Genomic DNA, 24,608 nt, shown 5'->3' with positions numbered 1-24,608 from the left:
CTGCCGATGCTGCCAGACCTGCTGAGTTTTTCCAGGTAATTCTGTTTTTGTTTAGCATAATAATAAAAGCAAAATACTGAGGATGCTGAAAATCTGAAGTAAAAAACGGGAAGTTTGGAAAATCTCATCAGGTCTGGAAATATCTGTGGAGAGAGAAACAGCTTTAAAGTTTTGATTCCAATATTTCTTCTTCAGAACTGGCCAAGTATTGCTGAAAAAAAGAGTCATGCTGACCAAGCTTTCATCTTGTACTCATAAGGACAGAGAGGCAAGGATACCAATTTTAAATGGAACAACAATTTATACTGCATGAGATGATAGTGCTGGTGGGCAAGTGGATTCTAACTACTGTAGGCATTGCCATGGAAAATCCACCAGAGAACAGTTAACTGCTAAGCTTTTGTTTAAATTCAAACCAGGCAGGTCAACTCTGGTCAAGCATTGCCACGGGGAATGAACCAGGGAATGGCTGTTCCCCCAAGATTTTATTTAACTGAAAAAGGCGCAATGCGTGGACATGCACCTTCTGTCTGCAAAGGACAGGTCCCGGTGTGTAAATAAATATAGAATTAAAGTGATTGGTAGAAAGATTAGAGGGGAGGTGAGGAAAAACATTTTCACCCAGGGGATTATGGGGGTCTGGAACTCACTGCCTGAAAAGGCAGCTGAGGCAGAAACCCTCAACTCATTTAAAAGATTTCTGGATATGCACCTCAAGTGCCATTACTTGCAGGGCTGCGGACCAAATGCTAGAAAGTAGGATTGGGCTAGTTGGCCCGTTTTTCTGCCAACGGAGACAAAATGGTCCAAGCGGCCTCTTTCTATGCCGTAAACTTTCTATGATTCTAAACGTGGTTGGAACATTTCCACATGTTTTTCCCAAGACTAGCAGCATTTCTCAATTCTCAGGGGCAATACTGGACAACAGAAAGGTTCTCAGTTTCAAATGAATGATAACCCTTATGTTTAAATATGGTTTTTGTGTCCAAGGGATGTCAGTTGTCCCAAATTTTGCGGGAATGCCCATACGATGATAGTAAATGGGTTTGTGTCCTAATATTACCAATGTCAACAACCCTTTTTCCTTTTGTCTATGACATCTTTGGCAATCTCTTCTTTGCCTCCATCTATCACTAGCCCTCTATCCAGCTCTACCTGTCCCACCCCCCTCAACCAGCTTATATTTCAGCTCATTTCTATATTTCTTAGTTCTGATGAAGAGTCATACGGACTAGAAATGTTAACTGTGTTCCTCTCCGCAGATGCTGTCAGACCTGCTGACTTTTTCCAGCTACTTTTGCTTTTGTTCGTGTCCACATTTATTGCCCTGACTGTATGCTTGAACTCACCCTTATTTCCACTAAGAAAATGAGCAAAGACAAGGCTTGCACACTGAAAGTGAGGAAAGTTCAGAGGATCCATCAAAGCCAGCCACTAACATGCATCTTTTCAAAGGATTAGAAGAAGCAAGGGAAAATGTACAGTGGAAAGATGCCTATGTGCCACTGAGACAATCCGGCCAACAGAATAGCCTTCTGGGATTTTATTTTAGCCCAATTTTGCTTTGATTCTTTGCTAGCTTGTCAGTGTCAGATGAATGACCAATCAATCTGTCTTTGGCAGTGTTGGCTGAAGGTAAACGTTTAGCCGCAACATCAGCCCTGTTCAGTTTCAAATGTTGCCATTGGGATCATTTCCATCCACCTGAAGAAGCATACATGGCATCTGCTTAATATTTCATTTGAAGGACAGCACCACTAACAGTACAGCCATCAGTCAGGACTGCATTGAAATGTCAGTCTGGACTGTGTGCTCAAGTCTCTGGAGTGGGGCTTGAACCCACAGCATTTGGATACTGAGCAGAGGTTGTCATTCGCACGAAATATAGCAACAACAGTTCACTCCTAGCAAGTGCTTCCCTTCAGTTAATTTTATATTTGATATTATACATGCTTAGTAATTACTATTGATGCTGATGGAAGCTGAATGATCAATTATGACATTTCATGGTACATTATTTTGCCAGAGATCTTAACCCTTATAACATAAATGTCTGTCTTAAAATAGAGAGGAATAAACCACAAATGTGTTCAGTGTACTGCCAAGAGTAATTTCAAGGCTATAATGTTTTTTACTTCACCTAATTTCCAGTGATATATAGTGCAGTATAATTGATCAGGCCATAAATGTTGAGATAAATGCACGAGTTTTACACTGATGCACTAGCAGTGCATTGAAACATTATGGGTGACCTCTTTCTCTGGAGTTGCAATAGTGGTCCAAATCTTCTGGTCTCCCGTGGAAGTCCTGAGATGCAGATCTATGTGAGAATTGTCTGGGAAGTTTAAACTTCTGATGGGCCATTCCCCTTCGCAAATGTCTGTGACTTTGAGGCAAAGTTGGAGACTTTGGACAGATCCGCAGGAGTTAACTGTGTAGTTACTCAGGAAATCTGGACAGATTAAAAGCTAGTCTAACACCTAAATAATTCTACAACTGAACTCTCCCAATCAACAACCAACTCCCCGCTGACCTCCCAACTACCTCCCAGCGGACACCCGGCTATCCTTGACCACTCAACTATGCCCCTTTACATCTTTCCTTTACATCTCCCACTGAGCAGTTAGAAAGCAGCAGGCTGTTTCCCACACTGAACACTGCACAACATATGAAGAACATTTCAGTTAGACAAAAATGTAATTGATACCAGGGTGGCGTGGGTGAGGCTGGCTGACTGGACTCATCATTTGATCCTGCTACGTGTCACAGTAAATGACCAATTTATTCACAAGACCACAAGATTGAAATGGATGAAAAAAACCATTCAGCTCAACCTAGATCACTCACCCAGAAAAAGGAAACAGAGCACAATTTTACCATTCCGCCCTCCCCCACCCCACTGGTGGCAGATGAGATGAGGTGGGGGGAGGGCATGTAAAATTTGCCAGGTGGCCCTCCCACCGCCTATCCATCCACCCCCAAGTGGTCAGAAATTTTACAGGAGGCCAATTATTAGGCATTTAAGGGCTGCTTCCTACTTGGTTGCAATTTTCAGACTGGCAGCAGCTCAGGGACAGGGCGGGGGGAGAGGGAGGGAGGAAACATGACAGGTAAGCCTCTTGGGCCTCAGACCACCATCACTGGCTCTCTTTTCTGTTCAGGGGGCCCCCCTCCAAGGTTTTCCCCCCACCCCAATCCCACCCAGGTGTCCGCCCCTTCCGCAGACTTTCCAACACAGTATCCACCATCCCCACCCCGCCATTTCCTGGGGCCCAGCCCCCTGCCCATGCCGCAAGACTGCCTCCCACACACAACCATCCCATACTTACTTTGCTTCTGGTTTCCTGGCACTTAAAATCTGGAGACTGCCTGGTAATCCCAGCACTGGTCACCGCTCCTGGTGGCGCTGCTGGGACTACAAAACTGCCAGCCAATCAGACAGCCAGCAGCTCTCTCTGAGGCGGATCTTCCACCTGCGTGAGGCAGAAGTCAGGTTTCCAGTCAATTAGCAGCCTGTGGAACATTAAATGGCTGCAGGGTCACCAACATCGTTGGGGTTGCGTTCCCCGCTGACTTTTTCAGTGGCAGGCAGGAACCCCGCTACCTGAAAAACCTGCCCATAGTCTTCAACTACAACATTCAGCTGTTTCTTAAACAATTCCAGGGTTTTTATTTTCGCTACCCTGCCCAGGAGTCCATCCCATGTGTTGATCACTTGCCTTCTGAAGAACCACCTCCCAAATTTGTCCTAAACTCCAAAAGTTCTTAGATTTACATTTCTATGTTATGAACTGTATCCCATTATTATCTTATTTGAAGAAATGTTCCCAGTTAACCCATTCCTTGCTATTTATCTTCTGTTACTCCTTCACCTCTTCACTGACTGAGATGTCCATGTTGAGCACTCTTCCTTTATAACTTAACCTTCTGCGATATAAGGAGTCAATTTTAACCTAACACACCTACTGAGAAACTGATGAGACTGTGGGAAACCCCACCTGGTATTATTGTTCATCGATGTCAGTGGATGTTAATATTACGGCCAAAACTTTCCAGCTGGGTTCCCCCACAGCAGATGCGGCAAGCCATCCAAATGTTCATTGACTTTGGCGGGACCGGAAGATCCCACCGGCAGGAAGGGCCAGAAAATTCCGGCCTACAGTTCTGCCCATCAGCTTAGGATAGAATCAACCCCTTGTTCTTGTTTGGTTTTGTTGTCCTTCCTTGAACCTCCTCCAGGGCTTTGATGTCTCTCTTGTGCCTCAGTGATTAGAACCTTCCACATACGATTTGGAAATGTCAAATGAAGAATCATATCAGCTGCATCTTTTAAACTTTTTTTTTAATTCAAATGCATGATGCCAAAACAATAATACAGAAGTCGTTTTAAGCAGTAAATACACATGAACCCAATATATAGGTTCCAGAATTGATGACCTTCAAAATGAAAGCCTTTTCACAGAATGGGCTGTTCAAATTGGGTGCCCGATAACTTCAATCCTTTAACAATATAACCCAGCTTTAATATTTAACATTTCTTTTGCATTTATGTTACCGTTTATTGATGATTTTCAGTTTGTATATGTACATAAGAAGCTCATTGGGCACTGATACATGCATAGATTCCAGCCTACCCAATATTTGCTGCACCAATGTGATTCAATGCATTTGTGCACAGACCTAGAATAATCTTCCCTGGGGAACTGATGAGGGGGTTGGTGCTGAGATATTTGCCTCGAACAAGTGAAGCATAGAGCATCTATTCAAAGGAGAGAAGAAGGCATCAGTGGTGCCTGATGTATAATTTCCCTTTGGTGCACTGGGCAGATCCTTTCAGGCACTGATCTATGGCTGTAGGTATTAGGCATTGTGCCTGCCCCTCTTCTCCTCTGGGAATAGGAGCTGAGAGGTCAGACAGTAAAGGGGATTCAAAAAGGGAAAAAACTTTTCTTTTTACCACAAGCCCCCATCCGCACTGGGCCATCCATCATGGATCACTGGAGCTGGGGTTCTTCATCTGACTCCTGTTTCTGGACAGCAGCCTGTGGGGCCCAAAGTCTGTGATCCATTGATACTCTTGGATTTCTACCTCTCTGTCTGGGTGCAAGGCCCCACCACATGGTTTGGGGGGTGGGGTGGGGGGTTGGTGGTTGGTGGCGATGGGGCTGGGGGTGGAATCTGTATGCCTGTGGCTCTTTAGGACATTATTAATGACCTGAGTCCACAAACATAATTATAATCATAATAAAAGCCACAGCCAGAAAAGGCACCAAGCATTGTGCTCCTTTTGTGTCTTACCCATACCTGAAGAAGCAAAACCTTCCCGGATGGCTCAGCTGTGGCAATCGATAAGAAAGATTTGTACTTCTAAAGTGCCTTCAATAACCTTGGGACTCCCAAAGGCATTTTACACCCAATTTAGCATTTATTTGAAGTGCTTTCACTGTTGTAAGGAAGTACAGCAGCCAATTTGCATATAGCAAGACCTCACAACAGCAATGTGATAATGGCCAAATAATGTCGTTTTTTTAGTGATGACGGTAGAGGGATAAATATTGGCCAGCACACCAAAGAGAACTCCGCTGCTTTTCATTGAAATAGTGCCATGGCATTTTTCATATCCAGCTGAAAGGGCAGGCAAAATCTTGGTTTAACATCTCAGCATCTCCAACAACACTCCCTCAGTACTGCATCGTAGTGTCAGGCTAGATTTTGTGCTCAAGTCTCTAAGAGTGGGACCTAAACCTCCTGACTCAAAGGTAAGACTGCTACCAACTGAGCCACAGCTGATGCTGTTTAACAGACTATGGGATGAATGTTATCCTGAGTGATATCAGAGCCAAGGAAAATCACAGTAGTTTAGACAGTGACTACAATGACTGAGGCATCTTTCTTTTTTTCCTTATTTGTTCATGGGATGTGGGCGTCACTGACAAGGCCAGCATTTGTTTCCCATCTCTAATTGCCCTTGAACTGAGTAGCTGGCTAGGCCATTTTAGTGGGCAGTTAAGAGCCAACCACCCTACTGTGGCTCTGGAGTCACATGTGGGACAGACCAGGTAAGGATGGCAGATTTCCTTCCCTTAAGGACATCAGTGAAAGCGATGGATTTTAACATCAATAATTGTTTCACAGTCACCATTACTAAGACTCGTTTTTAATTCCAGACTTTATCAATTGAAATCCAATTCCACCAGCAGTCACAGCAGGATTTGAGCACATGTTCCCCAAAACATTATTCTGGGTCTCTGGATTTCTAGTCTATCTACATTACCACTATGCTGCAGTCTCCCCCATTTTATATAATAAAACAGAAAAACCATGAAATACTCAGCAGATCAGGCTGCATTTGTGGAGACAGAAGTCAGTCCATCGATATTTGAGATCTAAGAACCTTTCTCAGGACTGAAAATTATTACAGATGGACATCATTTAAAAAGAAACCTAGCAAGGGGAAAGAGGGAAGGAAACCAGGGGAATACACTGTGAAGTATTTGGGTAGAGATCAGGAGATGACTGGATGGTAAGAGCAGGAGACTAAACGAATCATATTAGACGGATTATTAATCTACAAGGCAGTCAAGGGTTACGAAGGCTAGGCAGGAAATTGAAATTAAGGCCGCAATGATGATCTATTTGAACAGTGGGGTAGACTCGAGGCGGCCAGAGGTCATTAGTTATTTTCAAGTAACACAGATAAGTAGAAGGCAATAGATTTCCTCTCCTTGAGGGAAAAATTCAAAGATTTCCACCAACCAACCTCTCTGAGGTTTAAAGAGACAATTCAACCAAGGCATTCGGGATAGAAGAATTGAACTAACTCACGGTTGAGCAGGTGGTTATCACTTCGCCAAACACAGGCAATTATCACCAGTTGTGGGAGGATCAGTTTGTATTTAATATCTTATTTTGAGGTGTATGCCTAATGAATTCTTTTGGGCCTTACTATTATCATTTTGTCCGCAACAGTCAGGTCAGTTGAATAAAAAAATTTGCTTGGGAATATTTTTCGGTAAAACCTACTAAAAGGTACAGCCTGTTTATGTACAACTGCACCATGACTCGTGGGATTTATGTCCACACATCTTATGTGTCCCACAAAGCGAAGGCACCCAAGAGGATAAGGGTGAATGTCGATTAAGATGAAGGTAAAGTGGTGCCTCACAGAGAGGAGGTGAGGAAGATAGCAGAAAGTCAGAATAATTTCAGGGCACTTTTATAAACTGTCTATCATGAAAAAAAATGAAGAGCAATATTGGTGGGATAATGGGAGTAAGTAACATCTCAGTGAAGGAATAATAGGTAATAAAAAGGGCCTAAAATAGAGAAAGTACATTTTAAAAATATTGAAAAAAGCTCATATTTCCAGTGTTTTGATTGTTGCCAAAAATTTGAATTTAATTTTAATCCTATTGCAATGAGTGCAGTAGAAATTCCAGTTGCTCACACGACAGAGGCAATTTGGAACTCACAGGCAACCTACAAGATTAGGTAGAATGCCTGTTAGGTTAAATTTGTTCCCCAGTGTCTCAGCAGCAACAATCATTTAGCTTGTGCATGCCCACCAGTGGTGGTAACGTCACTTGTGTTTGGGAGAGGTGGGTCCAAGATGATAAAGAAGGTCAGAACTGAAGTTATGTTGTGAAGGAAACGAGATGGTATTAAATTGTGACCAAAAGGATTAAAGCAAAGGGAGAGAAATAGCCATATGTGGGGAAGAAATTGGTTTCGTACCAACAACCAGCGTGAAGCAGGCTGTGCATCTTGAATCAGGCATTCTAAATGAAGCTCGCCAAAGTCAGGTCTTTCACTGGTAGGCCTAGGGGATGGACATGAATGGCTGAGAGTGAGGAGCAGTTATGATCATAGGCTGGAAACAGCCCACGGTGTTGCTGTGGAACCACGAGGAGCGCTTTCTGTCCCTCCTGGGTCCACATCAAGGTAAGTGAAAAAAACAAACAGCCTGTTCGGCCTTGGTAGGCCTGAAGAAACGAGTGTAGTGTGACTGGCCCATACTGAATTTGTAGCAGTTTTGGATGAATTTGGCATTGGCATCCTAAAGCTGGGTCCTCGGTCCAGGCACTTAGAATTCTCCGAAGTAGGGATCAGGTGCAGGAAATTGCGCCCAGTGATTGATACCATCCCTTGCACCTAACATGAATTTTGAAATTGCGCCCAGTGATTGATACCACCCCTTGCACCTAACATGAATTTTACGGCCAAGCAATAGGCATGATGGGGACCAATTCCTCCCCCACTGCTTATGTGAAAGAAAGGGAGAAATTCAGTGGTCTCACTGTGGACTAGAGCCGACCCAATTTGTTTAATAGTCCAGTGTTACACTTTCTTCTGCACAGACTGGGAAAATGGCCTACAAACAGGGGTTACAACAATTTGCCATTGTACTACTTTGCAACAGTTTTTCAACAACGCTATTTACAGAAAAGAGCAGAGCCGAGACCTGAAATCAGCTTCCCACACAGACTGTCGGAATAGGAGGGAAGCGGGCTATTTATGCTGCAAAAAGTCCTTCAGTAGTTTGGGTAGTTCCAGCTGTGAAATGAGCTGTAGACGGGCTCTCCCGAGACAACCTCTGACACACAGGCGGCACAGCTGGCAGAGGGAGCTCGGCGTTGCTGTAATTAAAGCATGCTAAGATAAAGTAGCAGCCAGAAAAGATGGGACACACATTCCTTATAGTTCATGCACAGAATGTTGGTAATGTTGGAACACTGACAGACTGACAGTGCCACTCGGGAATACATGGCACTGTAAAATGCCCACCCCCAATATTCATCACTTCACCATTGGTGGAAATGCCTTCAGCCACCTGGGACGTGGGGCAGAATCTTCCGGTCGGCGTGTGATGGCGGGCCTGACACGCCAACACATAAAATGATGCGCAATGACGTCAGGCATGCATCCCAATGCCAAGGCGCACCATCATAATATTTTGTTCGGTGGGCGCGCAGCTGGAGTCGTCTGCACACCCACCGAAATGTAAGCTGCCTGTTAAGGCCAGTAAGAAATCAATTGAGCCACTTGAGAACGCTACCTATCCAACCTTAAGGTTGATGGGCAGGCGGAAAGCCCAAGCAGCCTTCCCGTTTTTCAGCGGGATGAGGTTCCCTGAAGCTTTTATTAAATAAATAAATACATTTTCATAGATATAAAAACATGTCCCTACTCATGTTTAGATAAAATTTTAATTCAACTCTTTAATTATTTTAATGTCCATTCAATCTCCCTGAGGCAGCTCCATGCCTCAGGGAGATTGCTGAGCTCTTCTGCGCGCATGTGGGCCTTAATTGGCCTGTCTGTGTAAAATGGCAGCGCGGAGTCAAACACGGGCAGCAATCATCTCCCCACCTGCCCCCCGCCCAGCTTGTCCGCCATAGGAAAAATCCTGGCCATGAGCTCTGGAATTCCCTCCCTAAATCTCTCGATCCCTCTCTTCTCCTTTGAGACTCTCCTTAAAACCTAACCCTTTGACAAAGGCTTTGATCATCTCCCCTATACTTACATGGCTCAGTATCAAATTTTGTTTGATAATACTCTTGTGAGACACCCTATCATTTTTACTAGATTAAAAACATTATATAAAAGCTAGATCAATTGTTGATTTTATGTCTGTGATTAATAGATTTGTATTAACCAAATGTGTTCAGATATAAACGTGGATATGCGGATTTAGATCGCAGATCAGGCTCATGATTGGCAGAGCAGGTTCCAGGAGCAAAATGGCCTTCTCCCTTTCTTATGTTCCTTTAACTTGTTGTGTGCTGTGTGATGGCCAACTATTGAAACTTGATCATTGCAGTCACTGCACGCCCAATGCATGAACTTTAGTTTCTCATAGCAAGTTGTAAACCAATGTAGGCCAAAAATCTTTCTTGCCACATAGTGCTATTTGCATCAGGTCTTGTATTTTTGAGGATCCCAAATTTGTCCTTGGGCTTCAATGGAATAACTCAGACAAGATGCGAGCATCAATCGGATGGCCAGAAACATCTCATTGGTATAGACCCTTTTGACTTCAGCACACAGGCAAGGACGAGGTTTGGTGGAGGGCAGGCAAACAGGAGGGAAGGATTGTGTGGCTAAGAGCAAGCCAGCAACCAGCCCAAATAATTAATTTTGGAGGCTGGAAAAGCCTTTCTGCTCCTCCTGGCTTCACATTAAGGTAAGATTTTAATAAAACACTCTCTGGGGGCTTCTTGCATCTCTGTTAAGGACCTCTGCTCAAGCCATGCCTGAGACTGAAATTCTAATTGGAGATTGAGCAGCATAAAGTCTGATCGCTTTAAATGAGTTTAGCAAACTGGTTTCAAAATGGACACAGGCCTCATTTCTGATGAGGATTCTGCATTCATTTCAGCACCAAGGCTTCCTAAAAGCAAATGCTCTAGTTAATTTGGCAGCAACGTGAAAGTCCACATAAATTGGATGAGTCCATTGCTTGGCTACATTCATCATCATTGAAACCATTTACACCTATTTGATTCACGTGCAGTTTTTTTAAACCAGTGGGGAGAACTGTAATCACCAGTACCGAGCCTGACAGGCCAGAAACACCCCAACTTCAATCCTGAGCTGATCTGCCTGAACCAAAAACAAAATCAGCAAGGTTTTATGCTCCTGCTGACCCATGGTGGATTTATAGCAATATCGCGTGATCAACAAAAACTTGCATTTATATAGCACCTATAATGCAGTTAAAAACTTCTCAAGGTGCTTAACAGGAGCTTTATCAGATATTTGACACCACTACACATAAAGAGGTACTAGGACAGGTTTTCAAAGGCTTAGCCAAAGATGTAGGCTTCAAGGAGTGACTTAAAAAAGGAAAGAGCGGCAAAGAGGTTTAGGGAGAGGATTTCAGAAATGTGATTGACTTTCCTTATTTCCATTTGGAAGGGAATGAGTGACTCATCACCACCACCCCCAACCCCCCACAGCATACACTTGGCTATTCCATCTGATGGTTAAACCAAGATCCAGAAATTAATTTGGGAGGGAGCTTTCCATCATTTTTCAAAACAGAATCATATGTATAATCTTGCAGCACAGAAGGAGGCCATTCAGCTCCCCATACCTGTGCCGGTTGTTTGAAAAAGCTATCCAATTAGTCCCATTTCCCTGCTCGCTCACCATAACCCTATTTTTTCCCCCTTTTTAAATACAAATCCAACTTATTTTTGAAATTAATATTTAATCTGCTTCCACCTCTTTATTCAGATAGTGAATTCCAGGTCATAACAACTCATTATATATGAAGGATGATGATGGCTGAGAGCTGGAACTGAAGGCCAACCATTTCACAAAACATCACCTACTTATGCTCCCTCTCCTCCCTGGTATAGCTTTTCACTTTGCAACTATAAGCACATTACCTTCATAATGCAGAAGCAACCTATCCACTGGACTACTGGTGACAGCCACATCGATGGGCCTCTCAGCATCTGCATTTCTGGCACTGATGTCTGCTCCAAAGTCGAGCAGCATCTTAACAATGTCTGGATTGGATTGCCGGGCAGCAGCATGTAAGGGGGTCTCCAGATGTTTACCTTTCTGGACATTGGCTCCTGCAGTCGGGATAAAAAGCAACACATGACACAACAACAGCGTCACTTCATTCAGGCAGTGTAAAGAAAGACATTTGCATCTATTAGCACTTTTCAAAACCTCAGAACATTCCGAAGTACTTTATAGCCAACGCAGTATTTTTGAAGTGTAGCCACTGTTATAAAGTAGGAAAGGGGGCAACCAGTTCGCTCACAGCAAGCTCACACAAATAGCAATTTGATAATGACAAGGCCATCTGTTTCAGTGATGTCGGTTGAGAGATAAATATTGGGCAATGCACCAGGGAGAGCTCCATTGCTTCTCCTCAAATAGTTGAGTAGGCTCTAATACACCCATCTGCGAGGGCAAACGGAGCCTCAATTCAAAGCGTCATCCAAATGATGGCACCTCCGAAAGTTCAGCATTCCCCCAGTATTACACTGAAGTGGCAGCCTAGAATTTGCAGTCAAGTTCCTGCAGCGGGGTTTGAGCTTTCTGATTTTGCCAGCAGCACGGTGGCCCTTCAGAGAATGGCAAATGCTTCAGTAACTCCTGAGCATGCCAGGGTTGCAGTTCATGTTAAATGGGTCAAGCTGCTCCAGAACGCAGGGGCTCTTCCTATCACTGATGTTGGCGGAGTGATGTGGGCTTAGAGTTTTCTCAGGACTGCCCCTGCTTTGCCAAAGGTGGTGCATCAGTAACCCTGCTAATATATGCAAGTGGAGCTTCTGCAATTGTGCAGTTCTGTAGTAGGTCTAAGAAAATTCCCAGCCATAAAGTCCTGAAGACCTCAAACTGCCAGCCTTTATGGGGATAGGAAGGCTGAATTCAAAGAAAAAGTTAAAGATTCTTTTTCTCATCCCTCATTAATCTTTTTCTACATAATTTCTTCCCTGTCAAGCTGTCTTGAAACCTCGAGGGCATTTATCCCATTCCTGCGCCTGACCATGTCAGATTTTATTGGCCTAATGCGCAGAGGAGGTCACTCAATAGCCTGTTGGCGATTTAATTGGAGAGATAATTTGGCAGATGTACAATCGCTTAGGTCTGATTTTCCTCTAAGTGCTGTGTCCAACATACCCAGGCATAGGAACAGGCTATTCTATCCAATCGACTACTTCCTGAGGGTATAGGGTATAGGTTCATGGGCACCATTCCCTATATGATGATTCGGCGGTTGCATAAGCATCACACCTGAGCCTCACCTGAACCTAGCTTTCCAGCTGGAATCACAGGTCGTGATCAGGACTGGGAACTGATTTTCCCCTCCCAAACCCAGGGAAACTATGAACAATCATCTGCTTGAGATCAATTGAATTTTGAAAGAGAATTTGAGGCTCTACATTTCACGCTCAGCAGATCGAAGACTTTACCAACAGTAAGATCCTTGCTTTTGTTCATTTTTATCATTCAATCTCCAGACGATTTCAAAGTGAGCGTTTGCCACTGTCTGGGCAGAATCTTAACAGCTTTGAAACTTTACTGCCTTTGGGACCAAAAGCGGGCACCCTGATGGTGTCTGCTGGCCACATGGTGTCGCAATCTTGTGGGATGCAGTCAATTAAGGATGGCGGGTAAGTTCCTGCGGCCGGAGGTCCAACCAGAGGGTCAAAGCTATGGAATGCTGGCAACTGCACCCCTAAGGGTGGCACTGCTGATGCACGTAGGGGACAGCGAGGCTGCCTCAAAATGGAGGTGCTCTCTGAAGACTGATGAAAGTTTAAACATGAATGGCCATAGCTAGCAACCAGCAGGCCTTCATTGTTGGGGTAGGTTGGGGGGAGGGGGGATGAGGGAGGGTTTGCTTATGGGCCACAGTTTAGGTTTCCCCGATCCCAGTGACTCTGAGCAGGGGATTTAAAGGAGGCATTGCTGGTCCCCTCTGGCCTGCTGCCAGGAGGCCACCTCCAGTTACCTTGTGGGGTTTCAGCCTCAGTGGAGAGGGTGGGATGTGGGGAGCAGTCTGATGTTGGGAAGCTCCCAGCTTTGACAGAATCTTGCCCCCCAGTAATCCTTCAAGTGGCCCTGGTCTGGGAAGTGACCTGAACTGTTTTCTGCAGATTTTGGTCCCAGTCCTGTCTCTGTCTTCTTTACCACAAGAAGTAGTTGAGCAGAACAGCATTTAAGAGGCAGCTAGATAAGTGGATGAGAGAGAAAGGAACAGGAGAATATGCTGCACCAAAAACAAAAATACCTGGAAAAACTCAGCAAGTCTGACAGCATGCTGTCAGACCTGCTGAGTTTTTCCAGGTATTTTTGTTTTTGTTTTAGATTTCCAACATCCGCAGTATTTTGCTTTTATCTTAGAAGAATATGCTGATTGGATTAGATGAAAATGGGTGGGAGGAAGCTTTATGTGGCACATAAATGTGAGCACAGACCAGTTGCTGCATCATTTTAAGTGATGGATGAATAAGCTATATTCCAAAATTACAAATAGCTAATTAATTAGGCCTGATAATTTTTTGTAACTTTTTGTTACAGCAGTGACATTTAATCTTAAATTGATACAGTTGAAGAACTGAATGACCCCTGGAGGGTGGTCTTCAGTAAATCAATTCAGATCTTCGGTATTTTCAATAGGAACAAAAAAGACCTTAATAATAATAATTAAATATCTCCCCACCTCCCGGAATATATGGCAACTAAATCCAAACTGTTATGGTAACTGTCTCACCTGCATGAAGAAGCTTCTTAATGCAAAAAAACTGTTGATGGACACAAGCTACATAAAGGGGAGTTCCCTGATGAGAGATGTCCAGGTCAATGTCCACACCCCAGGAGATCAACACTTGCATACATTCGCTGCGACCTGGTCACAATGTCAGAGATTTAGCAATGCTAACCATTGATTGAGAAAGTAGTAAAAAGTTCATTTTTATGAAATATAAGCAACCATACAGTATTAACTGCTTCCAGAGGTATAGTTCAGGAACATTTTATCCAAAGTTCTGTTTGACATAGAAAGAAATGTGGAGCTTGTCTGGGATTTGACCTCTAGAATCTACTGCATACCAGGTGAGAATCATACTGCTAGACCAACAGGCCAAAGTCCAGGATATAACGTGCATTCCCTATATGAGTCACACTGACTTCTGGTCACACTGAATTCTGGACAGACTGACTTCTTGTCACACTTTAGAATATTCTCCAATTCAGTTTGAGCATGGAATATCTGCTCTATAAATGTATGCGTGTGTGATAAGCAGAGGACAAGAATAAAGAAGTGCTACAATTATATGGAGCTTTGGTGAGACTACACCTGGAATACTGTGTGCAAGCTTGGTCTCCATGTTTATGGAAGGATATACTTGCATTGGAGAAAGGTTCACTAGATTGGTCCAAAGGATGAGAGTGTTGTCCAGTGATGAGAGGCTGGGTCTATATTCTCTGGAGTTAGAAGAATGAGTGGTGATTTCATTGAAACATTCAAGATTTTAAAGGGTTGACAGGATAGATGCTGAGACATTGTTTCCCCTGGCTAGGGAATCTAGAACAAGGGGCCATAGTTTCAGATTTAGGACTGAGATAAGGAGAATTTTTTTTCACTCAAAGGGTTGCGAATCTTTGGAATTCTCTGCCCCAGAAGCTTGTGGATGCACAATCATTGAATGCACTTAAGGTTAAAATGGGCAGATTTTTGGATTCTCAGGGGATCAAGGGATATGGGGAGCAGGCAGGAAAGTGGAGTTGCAATTCAAGATCAATCATGTCATATTGAATGGCGGAGCAGACTCACTGAGAAAATTTCACAAAGAGCCCCGGAAAAAAAATACTTTACCCCCATGGTGCAGAGTCTGACAAGGCAATCTGGATCCACTGGAGCCAGGACCCCTGCTTCTCATGTGGCCTGAGCATCTGCTCTGCACTGAGCTGGTTCACTTGCATGAGGCCAGGATTTGAGGCAGGGAAGATTGCTCTTAAAGCTGTTCTGGGAAGAAATGGCTGGGACTTCACCAAGATCAAACTGCTGCAGGTGCTTCTGCAGAAAGTTCCTGAAAAAGCCCAATGTTCTGTTTTATTCGGTAAGCATATCACGGGATTTTTAATCTTTTATTTATTCTTGCATGGGATGTTTTCATCACAGGCAAAGTCAGCATTTTTTACCTTTCCCCAACTGCACATGAACTGATTGGCATATAGGCCATTTCAGAGGGCAGTTAAGAGTCAACCACATTACCATGGACCTGGAGTCACATGTAGGCCAGACCAGGTAAGGATGCCAGATTTCCTCCCCGAAAGGACATTAGTTAATCGGATGGATTTTTACACAAGCGGTGATCGTTGTCATGGTCACCATTACCGAGACTACCAGATTTTAATTTAAATTCCACCAGCTGCCATGTGGGATTCGAGCTCATGTCTATTATCCTGCGCTGCATCTAAATTACTAGCCCAGCGAAATTACCACTACACCACTGACGCCCCCCTAGACATGGAGCAAAGCTGGGTAAATGGAGCTGAAGTACAGGTCAGCTATGATCTAACTGAATGACAGACCACGCTCAAGGGGGTTAAATGGCCTACTTGTATTCCTATGTTTCTTAACCATGTCCTTCACAATAACTTTTATTCATTTCTACATAATGGCAAAAAACAGCACAACTGTAGCATCATTATCAGCCTCACGGCTCACGTACTTTTCAGCGTCTCACCTGTTTCCCTGTTTATTGTGTCTACGGCTGCTGTTGTGCATTGTGGAAGATTTTTGTCCTTTTGCTTATCATTTGCATGCATTGCATAACGTTACTAGAGTATTTTTTTTTTCTTTACTCACTCGTGGGATGTAAGTGCCGCAGGCAGGGCCAGCATTTGTTGCTCAGCACCAGTTGCACATGAAATGGGTGGCTTGCTAGGCCATTTCAGCGGGCAGTTCAAAGTCAACCACATTGCTGTGGGTCTGGAGTCACATGTAGGCCAGACCAGGTAAGGATGGGAGATCTCCTTCCTTCAAGGGCATTAGCGAACCAGATGGGTTTGTACAAAAGTCGATAATGGTTTCCTGGCCACCATTACTAAGGCTAGCTTTATATTCCAGATTTATGCATTTGAATTTAAATTCCACCAGCTGCTTTGGTGAGATTTGAACCCGTGTCCCCACAGCATATCCTGGGCCTCTGGATCACCGGTCCACTACACCACCATCTCCCCAGTACGTATGCATAATAATGTGTATGCTGTAACCTCACACACAAAATGTTTGAACGTGAATGAAGTTTGGTGAAATGTAAATAAAAGGTAAAAAAAGTGAAAAAAGAAAATGCTGTGCTCGTCAAACGTCATTAACCTGAAACATCAACTCCGTTTCCCTCTCCACAGACACTGCCAGACCTGCACGCATTTCCCTGTTTTCATTCCAGATTTTGAGCCTCCACAGTATTTTTTTTTGTCTTAGAAAAGAAAAGGCGCCGGTGTGAATCGACCACTGACCTTTGCTTGATGCCTCATGAATGGCTGAAGCCCAACAGTCCTGCCCTTGTACTTTGGCACCATTCTGCAATACAAGCTCTGCACAACTGGCGCTGCCACTGGAACATGCATTGAACAGGGGAGTCACTCCATCAATAGTAGTAGCATTGACCTATTAACAAATACATTACAAAAGCATTAGCTAAGCTATACATTATACTGGGGAGATATTCTGCATGAATGCATAGATTTGAATAATGGCTCCTGGGCGGGTTTGGAGGCATGGGGACTGGTAAAATCGTGGAGAGACGGGTCAGGTTAGCTCCCTGATGCAGGACTGTGACAGGGCATTTTACCAACAGCGGGACCGGAAGCAGACAGGCTGCCACCCCAAGAAAGCAGGCAGCAAGTTTATATATGTTAAAGCACTATTAAGGCCCATGTTACCTTGCCATTGGCATTTTGCCGATGCCGGGGCGACTTCCTACCACGTGTGAAAGCTGCAAGAGGCAACCTCCCAGTGACAGCTTTGGGGGAGAGAGACCTCACAGGCCAAAGTAGGGGCTGCAGGCAGGGAAGCAGCATCCACGGTCCCAATGACCTCCGACCCTTGGCCCTGTGAACTTTTAAAATATTTTTCTTCACCTACCTGCTGTAGGCCCAAGGGCTCCCACACTCTTCAGCAGCGACCACCTCTCCCGGTGGCTCTGCTGATTCTTCAGAGCTGCCGTGCACTGCGATTGGGCTGGCAGCATCAGGAGCCTGTCTGACATCCTTAACTCTGGATGGCAGGCCCACAGGCAGCCAATTAGGAGGCTCTCGCTGCCGGCAAGTGCGACCTCAGGATCTGCTTTTCGTCCTGACACCAGTGACCCCACTCAGCTGATAAAATTCAACCAATGTTTCGATTGGCTGGCCTGAGGTGTTTATAAAGTAAAGGTATTGCCCTCAAATTGCCTCCCAAAGCAGACTGATCCCACTTGGAGGGTCACTGAAGTGCAGCGACATCAGGTAGAACTGCAGCTCTAACTCAGGGGCATGCTGGAGTGATGTTCCCTGTGCCCTGCATGCACCTGTAGCACACAGAGAGATGATCTGGTGCTATAAAGCTCATTAGGATATTGCCGGGATGCACAGTGAGTAACGTGCTTGATCGTTAACAGGGTCAAAGGGCAGGTTATCCAGCACCAGCTTCAAGGGCTGTGAGTCACCCTGAAAACTGCCCTGCATCTGAAGGGGGTGAGATATGTCAGGGGCAAGAGAAAGGGCTTGCAATAGAGTGGTTTCAGTCAATGAAGCAGTGATTGAACTGCTGCTGAGAGAGATTCAATGAAGAAGGCTGTGGTCTTTTGTGGGGCAGAGGGCCACCCTCCAATGTAGGCCAGCGCCAAAGAGATTGGGCTGAGTTGGCCAAGGAGCCCACACTGTCTCCCCTGTGCACCGAACCTTATCTAACAAAAATCTATTTCTGTCTTGAAAACTCCAGTTGTCCTAACATCCATGGTCCTTTGAGAGAGAGAATTGGATGATAATAATTTGATTCAAGCCCATTGTGTCAAGATACTCACATTGGCACCTGCTTCTATTAGGGCCTTTGCACATGCTACATGGTTCCCCAGACAGGCATCATGGAGTGGAGAAACGTGATCTATCGTCAGTGTGTTGGCACTGTGACCCTGGAGCACACAACAAAAGTTATAACGGTTTCATCAAAATGTTAAGATAGATCACAATTAAAAAAAAAATTGCAAATATTTGCACTGCTTTAATTTTAAATAGTTTTCTTTCTGCTCTTCACATCTCATCCACTCCCAAACTAGCTGCTCAGCAGTTATCTAGGCAAAGCTCCCTTTCCTCCTGTCTGGAGATGTCTCCGCTGAGAACAAACACTCACATTTAAATGTAGTGGACTGGATTTAGTCCTATCGTCGCCGTACTCGTCAGTGGGCCCAGAAGTGGTCAGGGACCTGGCGTGGGTCTGTGGTGGTCAGCCAAGCCTGATTACATGGCGGCAATCTCATGAATGGGGGAGACGCAGACTTGCCGCCAGGTTGTGTGGCAGGGCCGGGGCGGCTCTGACATCGGGAAGCCCGAATTACCTGAAGGCCGTGCAGGAGCTGCTGCCATTTTTAAAGGGCCGCCAGCCCTGTGTCAGAGTTGGAAATCATCTTGCGGACATTTTAAGAAATCTCTGCAGTTTAAATCTCCAGCGTCTGAATTTCTGGTGCTCCGGCGCAAAAAGAAAAAGACGCCCCAAAGCCCAGGGAGAGGATTACTCCGCCATCACAAAAGATCACCCAGTGGCATCAATGGGTTCAACTGAGGGTCTGAGGTGTCACAGTCCAGCCGGTGCCTTCCCTCCAGTGCTCATGAATGAAGAAGTACAGGCTGGGTGGATGGTTCCCATGCTGCCACGACAGACAGTATTTTATGGAGCCTGCTAGAGCGAGAAACGTGGCAAGAGCCGAAATTTCGGTTTCCCTTTGGTGGGTAGAGATGGAGAAATTCAGTTAGTGGCATGGCAATGGTAGTGGCAGATCAGCCTCATGCCATCTCATGGCAGGTTCCTACTTGTAATACGTTTGCGTGCCTTAAACACTCATGATGTTAAAACTTCTTATAATTAGGTACTACCTTCAAGATTAACTCAGCGGCGCACCGGAATCTTGTGGCAGCTGCCTCACAATTGTTTAAATGTGGCGTGCAACAGTCGGCTTTGTGCAGTTGTGTCTGAGGTCAGCGGCTTTCTTTGTTGAGCTCTGTCCCACAAGGGAGGGGAGCAGGAGAATGGCAGCGTCGGTGGTGAGCTGGGGGTGGGTGGGGGAGGGATGTGTGGAGTGGGATCAGGGACATGGGGAAGTGGAAGACCCAAGGGAGGACAGAGGGTGGGGTTAGGGGAATGGGGGAGTGACGTAGGAAGAGACTGGAGTCCTGGGTGCGGTGGAGGTGTTGGTGAATGACAGTAAATAATATGGTAGGGAGTGATGACGGGTGAGGTTTGAAGGGGGGCGGTGGGGAGAGTCACAATCTGTTCAACCAAAGAAAAAAAAAATCGAGATTATTGAGGCACTGGAGTTTGGAAGGAAAGGTTTGGCCATGATTCAGAGCCTCCCTGTTTGTCCAGCAGGCCCTTTTATAGCCTATCTGTTGCTGCTGTGTTTTCAGTTGATGGCACGTTCCACTCATGAAAAGATCCCCCCCGCCGTCTTGCGATCGCAAATATCTCCTGTGGCCACTGCAGGCACTTTAAATATTAGTTAGAGTGATGCTAGAGCTGGGTCCTGACATGAGAGCAGATGTGCCGCCCACTTCCACACAGACTGTATTGCTGAGTTTTTGAATTTCCTGCCTGAGGCTTCGCCCCTCAAAGTGTCAGCTCAGCAAGTTTTTACACAGGGAACCTGTTTCCAAGATCAATCCAATGCCCCTGTGTCTCAAGTCTCCTGGGAGTCCAAAGGACTCTGACAGTGATTTGAGGAAGCCACATACAGGTCACCAGCTTGCACTGGGTGGGTGACTGAAGGCGCAAAAGACATATGTGTGGTGCACTAAATCGGGGAGGCAGGATTAAATTGCGTTGAATTGCATTTAAATTATATGCATGTGGGCAATTCAGCATATCAATGGGCTTCCTGACACTAGCAAGAAAGGCTCCCATTTTGCTACCTTCCCACTGCTGACTTAATCCACTTACTCCTGCCGCTGGGAATCTGACTCTCCGAGCCCATGTGCCAGCTTGCCCGCTCAAGGGGGCTCCACTGAATCCAGCCCAGCTTTTGAGTTGAGGCTGGGGTCCAAACAGTCCTTCTGTTGAGATTCCAAGACTTTCCTTTGCACCAACACTGTAGCCCAACACATTTCCTGGTATAGCATCAAAAACGGTCAGCATGTGTAAAAGTCGGGCCACGGCCAGTCTGCAATGAATGAGCTGCAGCATCGTACTGACAGTCAATAGATACAGTGATTTTTTAAAAGAGATCTTCCTTCTTACATATTTCATTTCATTTTAACGCAAGCATTAACAGAAAGAGTTGTATCTAATAGAGTATCTAGTTGTATCTAATAGAGTATCTAGTTGTATCTAATAGAGTATCTAGTTGTATCTAATAGAGTATCTAGTTGTATCTAATAGAGTATCTAGTTGTATCTAATAGAGTATCTAGTTGTATCTAATAGAGTATCTAGTTGTATCTAATAGAGTATCTAGTTGTATCTAATAGAGTATCTAGTTGTATCTAATAGAGTATCTAGTTGTATCTAATAGAGTATCTAGTTGTATCTAATAGAGTATCTAGTTGTATCTAATAGAGTATCTAGTTGTATCTAATAGAGTATCTAGTTGTATCTAATAGAGTATCTAGTTGTATCTAATAGAGTATCTAGTTGTATCTAATAGAGTATCTAGTTGTATCTAATAGAGTATCTAGTTGTATCTAATAGAGTATCTAGTTGTATCTAATAGAGTATCTAGTTGTATCTAATAGAGTATCTAGTTGTATCTAATAGAGTATCTAGTTGTATCTAATAGAGTATCTAGTTGTATCTAATAGAGTATCTAGTTGTATCTAATAGAGTATCTAGTTGTATCTAATAGAGTATCTAGTTGTATCTAATAGAGTATCTAGTTGTATCTAATAGAGTATCTAGTTGTATCTAATAGAGTATCTAGTTGTATCTAATAGAGTATCTAGTTGTATCTAATAGAGTATCTAGTTGTATCTAATAGAGTATCTAGTTGTATCTAATAGAGTATCTAGTTGTATCTAATAGAGTATCTAGTTGTATCTAATAGAGTATCTAGTTGTATCTAATAGAGTATCTAGTTGTATCTAATAGAGCTTTACAAATCATTTGGAGCTCCAAAAGCACATAACAAGTCGTGAAGTACTTTTGAGGTGTATTCATGGTTATAAGGTGGGAAGGTGTGGCAGCCAATTTGGTCCCAACATGGTCCCAACATGGCCCCAAAAACACCAATGAGATGATGGCCAGATAATCGGTTTTAGTTGGTTGAGGGATACAATTTGGTCAGGAGACTTGGTACCCTGTTTTTCTTTGAAATAGCGCCGTGGGATCTTATATGTCCACTCAAGTGGGCAGACAAGGACTCAGTTTAACGATGTCTCATGCAAATGACAACACTGCTGACAATGTAGCACTCCCCCAATACTGAACTGGAGTGACAGTCTGGATTACGTGCTCAGCTCTCTGGAGTGGGACTTGAGCCTAAGCTTCTAGAGAGAATGTTACAACTGAACTATGGCTAACACCGAAAAGGAGAAGAAAGGCTGGGGAGATTACTTTCCGCCAAAGCCTTGTGCTTTCTGATGATGGATAAGATGATTTTAATTACCAAAAAAACCCCCCAAAATTTATATATAAATAGAGACACTTCTCAGGCATAAAACAACTGTAAAAGACTGATGATCAAAGGGTTACACTATAACATATGTAACTCACCACAATGCGCAATCACCTACCTGTGCAAGCAAAGTTTTGAGGGACAGAAGGCGTCCCTGACTGGCTGCCTCATGTAGAGGTGAACGGTCAGCCCAGGAACCTGTTCAAGAAGAAAATAAGATGATAAATAAAATAGGTAGTCAGAGTGGGATAAAAGTTCTGGTGAAGGGAGTTTCTATTACATGTCATTTGTAGTGTCAAAACACATCTCATCCAACAAGAGGAAAAAAATGTTGTTTATTGCACTTCAAGAAAGTTTAGTAAGTGAATTAAATAAGTAAACACTTTGTGACAACATCAATTTTCAATTTTTCCTACAAAGGTATGTTGAGATGCACCAAGCAAGATCACGTTTATTGGTCACACCAATGAAATAAACAAAAGCTATATTTTTGGCAACGTGCGGTATGAGCTCTCAATTGATTTCCTGTGAAACCAAGTCCATTATTTCTGCCAAATGACTGATTTTAAAATTTCCCACACTTCAGTGATTGCATCCATGGTAACATATATTATTTTGTTTAATACACGAGCTAAATCAAAACAAGTAGGCTGGGAAGGCACTAACTCCATATCAAGTTATACGGACTCAAGACGTTAACTCTGTTTCTCTCTCCACAGATGCTGTCGGACCTGCTGAGTTTTTCCAGCATTTTCTGTTTTTATTTCAGATTTCTAGCATCCGTGGTATTTTGCTTTTAACTTTGTGCCAATGTCGTGCTGCATTCGTCAGCTAACAGGCCATTCAACTTCATGCTGACTGTGGATACACTTACACTGCGGGTCATTTAAGTGAATATCTTTGTGTTTTATTTCTTTGCAGCTAAAAGAAAGTTGTTGAGATCACTGGGGATATTAAAGTGATATGTCACTGCAAAAGATGCATTTAGTGAATTCCAGCAGTTTGGTAAATTCTGCTCTTGAAATTATTTTCTGAACAATAATGAATTCAGGCACTCATCAATAAAGTTGTAGCAGAGATTTGAGGAGTATAGGCTTGATTCTGCAATCTCACATTTTTTTGGGGGGGAAATGGGGATCATGTTCACAGGAAGTGCAGTTTGGACATATGACTACAATATTATAACCCTGATTCTTCAACCTCTGACTGCTGTTCTGTACGGGGAATTATATCTTATGTCTTTGTTTGATATTGTCAAAATAGAAGTCGATGAAACAAGACGATTACTGTGCTTCTCTATTACAGAGATAATCTAGTGCTTATCCCCATCCTCAATTTTCTCCCTTTCGAGTGCTGCTCTGCTATGTACTGACACGCTTCTGATACCTTATATAAGCGGCCATCCTTCATGTTTTATGCCTAGCCAGTGAACATTAATATTCATAGGCAAATTGACCATCAACGCTGAGACCAATTCCCTCCTTACCTAACACCTTTGTTCCAGCAGGGATTACTGGATGGCAAACAGACACAGGAACTGCAGCTGACTTTCCCACTACTCTTATTCAGATAAATTGAAGTCAACTGCAATTTGCCTGTTGCCTGCCTGCGATGAGCTAAATGAGCACGGAGTAGTAAATCATACCTGGGATCTTCCTGGCCTACATGGGTTAGCATTAAATCATGCAGTAAGCCTCAGATATCTGCAGTTTTTTAACATTATCTGCTCTGTTCAATTTAATGAGATGAAAAGAGGCTGGGAATAACATAAGAACAGGAGTAGGCCCTCGAGCCTGTCACGCTATTCAATTAAATTATGGCTGGCTTGTCCTGGTTTCAACTTCACTTTCTTGCTTGCTCCATCTCTCAAAGTCTTTCTTGAATAAATCCATCAATCAGTTTTGAAATTTTTAATTGGCCTGGGCTCAACAGCCCTTTGGGGGAAAGAATTCCAGATTTTTTCCACTCTTTTTGTGTGAAAAAGTGCTTCCTGACAACACAATGTTGGAAGGGGCCCATTCCGATGATCCAAAGCAGATTTAATCTTAAACGTCAGTCTGAAACTAGTTCCAAGTCATTTCAACACCTGCTCACTGTAAGTTCAGGAAGCTTGAGTGACAAGTGACCTCAAGTATTTTTTACAGGATAAGAAAGTAGGGATAAGACCAACAAAACTGTATCACAAAATTAGCATCTGACTGTCCCCTCAACACCCTGCACTTGATACATTTATATGGCACACTCTTTTCCCGTGGTACATTTTTCTATTAAT

General features: G+C 43.8%; 1 protein-coding gene across 2 annotated transcripts in view; it reads right to left on the bottom strand.

Moving 5' to 3' along the window:
• Positions 1-6,109: 6,109 nt before the first annotated feature.
• asb5b (ankyrin repeat and SOCS box containing 5b) overlaps positions 6,110-24,608 on the bottom strand; it is a 194,575-nt gene continuing 176,076 nt past the window's right edge. Inside the window, exons 2-8 of one of the 2 annotated variants that reach the window (XM_041185410.1) lie at positions 22,455-22,534; positions 20,669-20,902; positions 18,543-18,650; positions 16,996-17,146; positions 14,243-14,377; positions 11,394-11,585; positions 6,110-8,636 (exon numbers count right to left, since the gene is read on the bottom strand). In XM_041185410.1, the coding sequence (XP_041041344.1) occupies positions 8,509-8,636; positions 11,394-11,585; positions 14,243-14,377; positions 16,996-17,146; positions 18,543-18,650; positions 20,669-20,902; positions 22,455-22,534 (1,028 nt within the window). In that variant the 3' untranslated portion in view covers positions 6,110-8,508. The remainder of the gene's footprint in view (positions 8,637-11,393; positions 11,586-14,242; positions 14,378-16,995; positions 17,147-18,542; positions 18,651-20,668; positions 20,903-22,454; positions 22,535-24,608) is intronic. The other variant, XM_041185411.1, reaches the window with a different exon arrangement.

The sequence above is a fragment of the Carcharodon carcharias genome, chromosome 4 (genome assembly GCF_017639515.1).
Source record: "Carcharodon carcharias isolate sCarCar2 chromosome 4, sCarCar2.pri, whole genome shotgun sequence".
Taxonomy (NCBI): Eukaryota; Metazoa; Chordata; class Chondrichthyes; order Lamniformes; family Lamnidae; genus Carcharodon; species Carcharodon carcharias.
This window is presented reverse-complemented; position numbering and strand designations above follow the sequence as displayed.